This window comes from Rhagoletis zephyria, unplaced genomic scaffold (genome assembly GCF_001687245.7).
Source record: "Rhagoletis zephyria isolate East Lansing unplaced genomic scaffold, Rhagoletis_zephyria_1.1 Rzeph_scaffold_00160, whole genome shotgun sequence".
Classification (NCBI taxonomy): Eukaryota; Metazoa; Arthropoda; class Insecta; order Diptera; family Tephritidae; genus Rhagoletis; species Rhagoletis zephyria.
This window is the reverse complement of record NW_016157244.1, coordinates 52790-62538: the sequence shown is the minus strand read 5'-3', so window position 1 is coordinate 62538 and position 9749 is coordinate 52790. Positions and strand designations below refer to the sequence as shown.

The 9749-nt window shown below is 33.9% G+C and overlaps 2 protein-coding genes across 2 annotated transcripts; one reads left to right on the top strand and one right to left on the bottom strand.

Annotated features, from left to right (window-relative positions):
* The first annotated feature begins 639 nt into the window (after positions 1-639).
* Positions 640-2981, top strand: LOC108355228 (uncharacterized). The gene is made up of 5 exons (XM_017606399.1): positions 640-1242; positions 1591-1779; positions 1850-2065; positions 2473-2514; positions 2585-2981. Exons 1-5 carry the CDS (start codon positions 1027-1029, stop codon positions 2717-2719), a joined length of 798 nt encoding a protein of 265 aa, XP_017461888.1. The 5' UTR covers positions 640-1026; the 3' UTR covers positions 2720-2981.
* A 2269-nt stretch (positions 2982-5250) lies between these two features.
* Positions 5251-7446, bottom strand: LOC108355218 (putative nuclease HARBI1). Its single transcript, XM_017606389.1, has 4 exons — positions 6922-7446; positions 6115-6447; positions 5913-6057; positions 5251-5856 (listed from the first exon to the last, which is right to left on the bottom strand). The coding sequence occupies exons 1-4, from the start codon at positions 7147-7149 to the stop codon at positions 5474-5476; spliced, it is 1089 nt and encodes a 362-aa protein (XP_017461878.1). The 5' UTR covers positions 7150-7446; the 3' UTR covers positions 5251-5473.
* Positions 7447-9749: the final 2303 nt, after the last annotated feature.

Genomic DNA, 9749 nt, shown 5'->3' with positions numbered 1-9749 from the left:
ATTTTATTAGCTATTATCAGTGTTGCCAGAACTTTTTGGATGAACCGGCTAAATTGGCAAATAAAACCGGCTAAAAGCGGCTAAAATGTTTCAACTAAATTTCACATGTTTTATTTAAATAAATCACGAGTAAAAAGACCATTTCTTGGAGAGAAGGTACAAATTCGAGCCGGAAAAAATTTTGCCAGCAAGAATTTGCAATTAGGAAAAAGATATGATTGTGGCACATGGTTGGATTTTTTGTCGACGATAATTTGAATAAACAAGTTCGTTAAATTTAAAAATTTTTTTTTACTGGGGCGATTTTAAAATGAAAAATGTAAGTTAATACTTGTTTACTTAATTAATTTAGTTAATTCCAATGATTTGAAAGGTACTCGAAAAAAAACTATTTATTACTATTACTATCTGATATTTTGAGTGATAATTATCGCTGGATTTTCGACGAACAAACCTTTTGTCTTCCCTACAAGGCCCGATTCTCAATACACTCAAATAGAAACCAATACACATAAAAAACGCTGTAAAAATTTCCCTTCAATTTTAAGGCAGTAAAACAACGACCTTAAGTTAACATCAACCGAGGCCATATGTTGACAAGGGATGCAAAATCAGAGTTACATAAAAGAACTGGTCAGATTTTTCAGAAATCCCTTCAATTTTGATGTAAAATACGATGCTAAAAGACAGCTGTAGTGCGATTCCGTAACTCTTAACGATGCATTTGTCGAGTTGTTAATTAAAGATTTTTGTCGTTGGCATAAACGATTATTCGATTCACTAACTCATCCCTAACTACACTGAACAGCTGACTTTTTCCATTTATTCAAATTGATAAAAAGTGGCATCTCCGCTGTTCGAAATGTCAAAATGTGCGAAAAGCACAAAGAGGAACAGAAAAAAAACAATCCCATTTCTTCGCGCCACTAATTTGCGTCCATATATTGCAGCAAAGGTAACTATATTTTGCTATTTATTTAATTAATATGTATAAGAACTTACTTTCTTCTTATTTATAATTTCAGAATGGCGTCTACCAGTGGAGCAGCAGCTAAAAGGAGTCGAGCATCAGCGGAGCAGCTCAACGCTATGATCGACCTTCTGACGGAGAACGAAGGGCTTGCGTCCGGAAAGTTCCAGAGTCTCCACGGAAAGCTGGAGTACCAGAAGAAGTGGGCAGAAATGGCGCAAAAGCTCAACGCAATGGGAGGAGCTGTGAAGTCAGTGGAACAATGGCATACCGTAAGTACTTATCTTGTGTTTTAAGTGTGTGTACATAGGAAGCTGATTTCGAAAGTGCGATAAAAAAAAACTATTAGTATGTATGTACATACGTGAAGTGCACTTGGGTTGAAGGGAGGAGGGGGGACTTTTCATAAAGTGCGGTCCACGCCAACTCCCCCTCCGATCCCCACCCCAAAATCGTTGTACAAATAACTAAACATTTCCCCCGGGGCTTTTGTTTAATTTTGTTTGAGCTTCCTGTGTAAATTTATTTGTACTTTTATTTCCTTGGTCATTCATGAATAAGCTGTAAGGCTTTATATACTACATATTTGTTATCTATGTATTTCATTATTTTGCAAACAGGTCTGGCGCGATTTAAAAAGCCGTATAAGCGTACGCGTACGTGACCGGAAGAGGCAGCAGGCTCTAACAGGCAACAGGCCGATCGACCAGCCGCCTTTAACGGATATGGAGAGGCGCGTAATTCCTCTGATTGGGAGCAACTACATCGAGGGTCACGAAGCGGTGCCCGATAATGTGCCATTGGAAGAGGTGAGCTTATAGTTATACAATTATTTCTTTTATTATTTACTAATTTTTTATTTTACTTTTGAACTATAAGGAGCTGCAATTGGCCATGGAGGATGGGGAGGAAATTCTCTTCCATGCAGTGACGTCGGCATCAGAGTTTGGTGCCGACAGCGAGGTGCAGGCCAGAACAGCTAAAAGTTCTGCGCAGACACCGCGTAGGGGTTTGAAGAGGAAGCGGACGGAAGAAGAGAGCGATGCCCAGAAAAAATTTCTGGAAATCGCTGAAAAGCAAGCCGACGTCTTGAAGGTGAGAAATAATTACACAAGTTTACAGAAATAAAAGTTCTCTGAAGTTATTGCAATTTTTTTGGGATATTTCCAAACCGAAATCTCTTTTAAATTTAGTAAAGCCCATAATTTTGCGATTGTTTTTAATATTTTCCAAATTTAAAAGACATTTCAGATTGACTATATCCCAAGAAAATTGCAATAACTTCAGAGAACTTTTATCAGATCTCAAAAAACCGAAATTTGGCTATATCTCAAAAACTTTATACTTTCTTATATCTTGCCTTCATATTCGGGTTCAGCGGAAAATTTTACATATGTATGTGTAAAATTATGGTCCAATACCACAGGTCGGATTTCTTGTCGACTAGTATAGTATTATTACATTTTACATAAATCGTGTTAATATATAGTTTTTTTCAATAGATGGTGGCTGAAAATAGTACGAGGCAGACAGATGTCTTGAAGGTGAGAAGTAAATATTATTAAATATGTTTTATATAAATCGTGTTAATATACATATACTTTTTATCAATAGGTGATGGCCGAAAACAATGCAAGGCAGACGGAGGCGACGCTTGCGATGGCTCAGGCTATGACCGTCGTTGGAGAAGGGATGAAAGCCTGTGCCGAGGCTTTTCATCGACTCTCGGCTACTCTCGGCAATCAGTAAATAGTAGTATTTTAAGTATTAAGAAATGTAAATAGTAGTTTTAAGAGTTAAGTTTATAGTTTTTCTTTTCATTTTCAAAATGAATTAGTTATTTGTTCCTTTAATGTTTTAAATGAATTAATTATTTTGTACCTGATTGAAGTATGTACCTTAAGTTTTAAAAATATACAGGCTTGGCCAAAAGTATTAGGCACAACAATGTAGCACGATTTTTAAAATTTTTCTTTTGTTTTTTTAATGTTTATTATTGTTTTATAAAAGCCTGGCCCACTATCCAACAAAAAACACATAAATCTAAATACCAAACTTTGTGCAAAAAATATAAAAACTCTACAAACTTTCAGCAAAATTTCCAACTTTTTATTCAGAATCTTTGGAAAAAATTAGGTATGCAGTTTTGTAGCCCATTAAATTCTAGTATACATAGTAGTATTTAGTAGTTACTAAAAAATCCCGTTAATTTTTGATAATTTTTTATGGTTGACGGTGTCATGCATAAAAAGTATGTTCGAATTTTTTTTTAAATGTAAGAAAATGCTCATCACCGTCAACCATAAAAAATCATCAAAAATTAACGGGATTTTTAGTAACTACTAAATACTACTATGTAGGCCAGGCTTTTATAAAAAAAATAATAAACATTAAATAAACAAAAGAAAAATTTAAAAAATTGTGTTATATTGGGGTGCCTAATACTTTGTATATTTTATAAAATTAATTCGAATTATATGTTTGTGATGATTATGACATAGTATTTAAGATATATAAATTTATGTACCTTAATTTCACATGCGCCTTTTAAATTAAAATCTTGAACGTTTCGTTGATTTAATACTTTTTTGTATTCATTTATTTTCTAAAAGTCGAATTCTTAACTGAATTAATATTAATCTTAAGATGAAGAGAACTAATAAAAATCAGGGGTCGAATCGTAACAGTCGTGAACGAGCAACTCATCACGTAATGTGACTTATACAATTGTATTAAGTAGACTTATACAATTGTGTTAAGTGATATTTTAAGAAAATTTTTCAATTTGCCCAACTTTTCAAATCGATCTTATTTTATGTGACTAACAGAGTTGTCAAACTATCGATGGCACTATCGATAGTATCGATAGTTTCAATTTTTTTAGACTATCAATACTCATTGATAATTTTTTCTTATACTATCAAAAATATCGATAGTTTAGTAGGACTATCGAACTATTGTTGGTAATACCTGAATTTTTTAATTTGAATTAAAAATTTTGTTTTTTAGTGTGATGCCGACGTCATATTCAAATATGCACGCATTTAGCCCAAAATACATACATATGTTAATCGTAAATCCTGTTTTGTTTGTATAACTTGTGTTTGTTTTTGAATTTCTAAAAAGAGAAGTATTTTGGCTTAGCAGTTACTTAATTTTGAATGATTATAACTTTTATAAGATAATATTTATTTCACTATGACCTGTAAAACAAAGCAACCTAACTGATTTAGCGCTATCGATAGCGCTATCGATAGTTTTGTTTTTTTCGAGACTATCGTGAATATTGATAGTTTTTCTGAAAACTATCAAAACTATCGATGGTGTGACTATCGATAGTTTGACACCTCTAGTGACTAAGGCCGTATGCATCTACATATAAATGAACTTGACATCATTAATATAGTATAATTCAAATTTACATAATCACTATAAACAGTATAAAACAAAAATTTAAATATGCCTTCAAGCTTTTGAAATTTTATATAACTTTCTAATCTGTAAAGCACTATTTAATTTTTTAGCAAATAACGGTAGGTGGACAATCAATAACGACCGAAGACAAAATACTGTATATAAAAAAATTTAGCCAGTTGAAACTTTTTTATTAATTTGTTATAAAAATTGTGTTTTTGCCATAACCAATTCCAGAATTAATTACCAAAAAAGTTTTAACTTCCTAATTTTTTTAAATACAGTATTTTGTCTTCGGTCGTTATTGATTGTCCACCTACTGTTATTTGCTAAAAAATTAAATAGGTTCGAAGTGCTTTATAGATTAGAAAGTTATATAAAATTTCAAAAGCCTTCAAACATATTTTAATTTTTGTTTTATACTGTTAATAGTGTATACAGTAACTCACACAAATATTGGTAATTTAGTTTTTCAAAATATTCAAAATGTTTTAGAAATATATCTTGCAAACTTTGTACAATATTCAAAAAATTAGTCAAACTTTAAAAAATTTTCATCAAAATTTCAAACTTTTCATTCAGAATTTTTACAAAATTTTGGAGTACGCAGTTTTGTAGCCCATTCAATTACGCATTTTCTTCCATATAAAAATAGATTTTATTTATTCGTTATATGGAAGAAAATGCGCCACACCCTCGACAAAAAAATTCTAAAAAATCAACGGTATTTTGTAACGACTTCAAACTTGCACTTTGTTGTACTAAAATTGAATGGGCTACAAAACTGAGTACTCCAAAATTTTATAAAAATTCTGAATGAAAAGTTTGAAGTTTTGATGACAATTTTTTAAAGTTTGATTATTTTTTGTGAATATTGTACAAAGTTTGCAAGATATATTTCTAACGTCTTTGTTATAGAATAACCTATATTTAAAAAAAAATTTGAGAAAATGGTTTCTGATTGAAAACATTCTGAAAAACTAAATTACGAATACTGTATGTAAATTTAGAAGAAAAAAATTAAGTGGTTAGGAGACAAAATCAGTGCATAGATAAACATCTAAATTTAAAATAAAATAAATCAAGTATTTAAGAGAAGAAGTTAGTAATTAATCGGTCTTGGACACGTTTTGCAACGGAAGATACTGAATTTGAATTTTCGTCGGTACCGTCTGCATGTGCATGTGTTTCTATTATTATATTATTGTTGTCAAGTTCATTTATTTGCTCGCCCAAACGGATGTTATGCAAGGTTGAGCACGCGTTCACAACCTTACCAGCAAAACCAGGATCGTATAATAACACCCTTTGTTGCGATAAACATCGCCACGTTCCTTTAAGTACACCAAATAGTCTCTCCACTGGATTTCGGGCTTTGCATAGCGCCTCGTTGTACTGAAATTTAGGAGTACCCTCAGGTTGGTTCGGTAAAGGCGTCATGAGCCATGGCTCTAAGGGGTATCCAGAATCGCCTAAAAGCAACTTATTTTTTAATTATGTACATTTTAAAGTAAATTAAAAAGAATACCAATCAAAAGCATGTTGCGGCTTCCATTGTCAAAAGCTCTCTGCATGACTCGCCGCACTGGACAGGAACTCCAAATATATGAGTCATGCCGTGCACCCGGAAACTTAGCATTCACGTTCAATATTTTTAAATTTGGGTCACATATCTGTAAAAATATAACAAACATTTAGCGCTAGACTTTTATTTAAAATACTTAGCTTACCATTTGCACATTAATCGATTGGTATCCGTGATGGTTCACGTATGCTTCCTCATGACTTTTAGAAGCCAAAATGGAAACATGCGTACAGTCAACCGCCCCAATAGTTCCTCCAACGAAAGGCGCAGGTGCTAAAGAAAACACTTCCTTGGCAGCTTGGCGGTCCACCTGCGTCATAGGGAACTTAACCTCCTCAAAAAACAGTCTGCTATTTATGGCATCAGTAACTCGATGTAGGCAACGGCTTATAGAGGATGGGCTCATTGATATGCCCCACTGTACCCCTACAGGCCGTTGGTAGCATCCCGTGGCATAAAATCGTAAGGTACACAAAACCTTCAAAGATAAATTTTTAGTTATTTGTACAATGATTTTGTGGTGTGGAGCAGAGGGGGAGGGGGTGTGGCACCTAAAACCATACCCATTAGAAAGAATGTAGTCAAAACTTTAAGAGAAGTCATGCTTTCCCTCTCTGACCCCTCTAGGGACTCCCGGGGGCCCATTTGAAAATGGATTTACCCCATTAGCATTTCGACATAGAACCCACACCGAAATTTACCAAAGAGTGCATATTTCAAACCGAATTTATTAATAAAATAGAGCTTGTATATTTGAAATCTTTTTTTTAAATTAAAGTTTAATCCTTGGAGTACACGCGCATGTTAAACTCTTTAGATTCGAGTGACGCGTTTGGCATTACAACCCAAAATCATTGTACAAATAACTAAACCCTACGCGAGAAGTTATTGTATGTACATACATATGTACTACATATGTAAAATTTCATACTTTCATTATTTAAAGATTTACCTGATTTTCCGCCGATATAGAGGTAATCCTTTTACCTTTCAAGGCGTCTTCCAGCCGTTCGACGAGCTCCATTACGGTATCTGGGCCCACACGATATAGTTTCCGGAACTCGGAAGGCGCCAGCTCAAATGGATCGTCAATGTCCCGGAGCAAACGCCGATCCACTGTGGGGGTATTTGCAATCCCATGGTTTCGGTACAAACTAAACGCCACATATTCAAATGCCATTTCTTTTATTTTCACTTTTTGTATTTGCGTGTATGTAAATTTGTTTGGTTAACGCAAACTTAACAACACCAAATGAAATGTCGATAACTTAGCCACGGTCGAATCGTTAACGAAACAGGTGATTTTGACTTAGCGAATATCGATAAGAAAGTACTTATTGAATAGCAAAATCTTTAAAATTATCGTTTAGTTAAATTAGCCACTGCGAATGTCGTTAAAAAAGTTACCGAATCGCACTACAGATCGCCCATTTAGATGACCGGTCATATGGCCGGAATATGTCTCGTAGGATTCCCAGCGAGTTTTGCTTTACATAAAAATGTTTGCTCTTTTATTTTAATTTTGACTCACTTCAGTGTTGGTTCCTTTATACCATGTTCTGACCGACAACGAAAACACCTCGAAAACGAGTTTTGGGATTGTGGGCTGAAGGCTGTTCACACCGACTGTTGGTGTTTTCGTTGACATTTCTTACATCCTTTGTTTACAGTTTTGCTACACAAATGCAAAACCAAAATACTTTTCCTTCAATTTCTTTTCATTAACAACCTTTTACTTCCATGCTTATTTTATTTTGGTCAGCCAATTAACAATAAATCCGAAATGGCGTATTAAACATGATAAAATATGACTGCCACTTTGATAAATAATCGAAAAAAACTAGTGCAGACACCGATTGGAATGAGTGGAACGTGAGTTTTCAAGTAGTTTTCAGCGAAAACTTGTTTTCGTTTGACAGATTTTACATGGACGAAAACACAAGTTTTAGGTCAGAACATGGTATTAATTCAAGTTGGCTTTCGGTTTTTGGAATTTAAATAAGTTCTCAGCAAAAACGTTTGTTTAAAAAAATACATATGTGTACACAGTGCTTGAAAATATCAATTTTTCCATTACCTTAAACCTTTGGGAGTGAGCAAAAATTATGTTTTTTTTTTAATTTAGGCAGAATTGAATATGCGCTATCTGGGAAGACAATATCTACATGTAATATTTATTCTGTTTGTTTGCACTATATCCAAACACAAACGCATCTTAAGAGTCTTAACAGTGAAACAATTTCTTATTTTATAAGTTTGCGAATAAAACTTCACACCTAAAATTAAGACATTTATAACAAACATTTTATGAAGAAAATCCCATCTTCGTTTAAAATAAAAATAAGCGAAATCGGCCCAATTTCATACAATCCTGCCTGGCATGAAAATTTTCTCCACGATAAGGCTAGTAGCCATTTCTAACAGATTTTGGGTCCCTTAGTCAAGAATGGAAATATATATTGGTATTTGAATTTTAAGAAAACAAGGCAATGGCAAAATCGGCTAAAAACGGCTAATTTTTTTCTGCAAAACGGCTAACAAATCGGTTGCCGGCTAAATCGTAATTTCTCCGGCTGTTTGCTATCGCAACCGGCTAAATCTAGGCGGAAAACGGCTAAAATGGCAACACTGGCTATTATACTACTTACAGGGTTGCCACTTTGGTAAATTGTTACCAAAATTGGTAGAAAAAATTTGGGTTGGTAAAAAGGTAAATTTTTTCTCATTTTGGTAGATATTTGTGGAACTCTTCGTTACCGATTTATTTTTCGTAGTTATCTTTATATTATAAATTTCTTTGCATACTTTTTATATACTTACATACGTATAAATGTATATCGATATAAGGCGAACATATCGTGCTCCATTCAAAACTCATTTTACTGGAATCCCGGGGAGCATTTGATTGCCTAAATATTTTAAATGATTATTTAAATACAAATAAAAAAAATTTACAGGTATGTAATGACGCACTATACTTGTTCGCAAAAAAAAATTAATCAACGTCATTTTTTATCAATAGAAATTGTTAAATAACAAACACAAAAGACTGGTGGCAAAAAATTAAAAAAAAAATCAACGGGAACCACAGTGTGAGCTATACTCAAGTATTATTTGCTTTAAAACTCGGTATCTTAAATTGTTCTAAAAATTCAGAGTAAAAAATTCGATTTTTGAACGAAAATTTTTTGAATTTTTCTAAATGTTGTATATAGTTTGAATCCTTAATTTTTATGAATTTAGTTAAAACAACAAAAAAATTTTACTTGAAAAACATTGCGAATAATAAAAAAATCACCAGGTGCTTTTTTGGTCACTATATTTGTCAGCCTTGAAATCCAACGGAGAATCACTCTTGCCAAAAAGTGCTACGTTGGGCTGAGTAGGCAATTGAGAAGTAAAGTACTCTCTCGTCGTACAAAGTTCACACTCTATAAGTACTCATCATGCCTGTGCTGGTGTATGGCGCGGAGGCATGGACAATGAAAGCATCTGATGAGGCGGCTCTTGGAGTTTTCTAGAGAAAGATTCTGCGAAAGATTTACGGACCTTTACGCGTTGGTGATGACGAATATCGCAGACGATTTAACGATGAGCTGTATGAGCTTTACAACGATATAGACATAGTGCAGCGAATTAAAATTCAGCGGCTCCGCTGGCTTGGCTATGTCGTTGGAATGGACAGAAACGCTCCTGCTCTGAAAATGTTCAACGCGGGCCGCGATGCTGATAAAAGAGGAAGAGGAAGGCCTCCTCTGCGTTGGAAAGACCAGGTGGAGA

Bases quoted from the DNA above. Each gene is read 5' to 3' on its own strand.
- LOC108355228 (XM_017606399.1), top strand. From the start codon at position 1,027: ATGGCGTCTACCAGTGGAGCAGCAGCTAAAAGGAGTCGAGCATCAGCG. The intron at 1,780-1,849 runs GTGAGCTTATAG...TTGAACTATAAG, and splicing joins ATAATGTGCCATTGGAAGAG to GAGCTGCAATTGGCCATGGA. The intron at 2,066-2,472 runs GTGAGAAATAAT...TTTTTTCAATAG, and splicing joins AGCAAGCCGACGTCTTGAAG to ATGGTGGCTGAAAATAGTAC.
- LOC108355218 (XM_017606389.1), bottom strand. From the start codon at position 7,149: ATGGCATTTGAATATGTGGCGTTTAGTTTGTACCGAAACCATGGGATT. The intron at 6,448-6,921 runs GTAAATCTTTAA...TTATCTTTGAAG, and splicing joins CTATATCGGCGGAAAATCAG to GTTTTGTGTACCTTACGATT. The intron at 5,857-5,912 runs GTATTCTTTTTA...AGTTGCTTTTAG, and splicing joins CCGCAACATGCTTTTGATTG to GCGATTCTGGATACCCCTTA.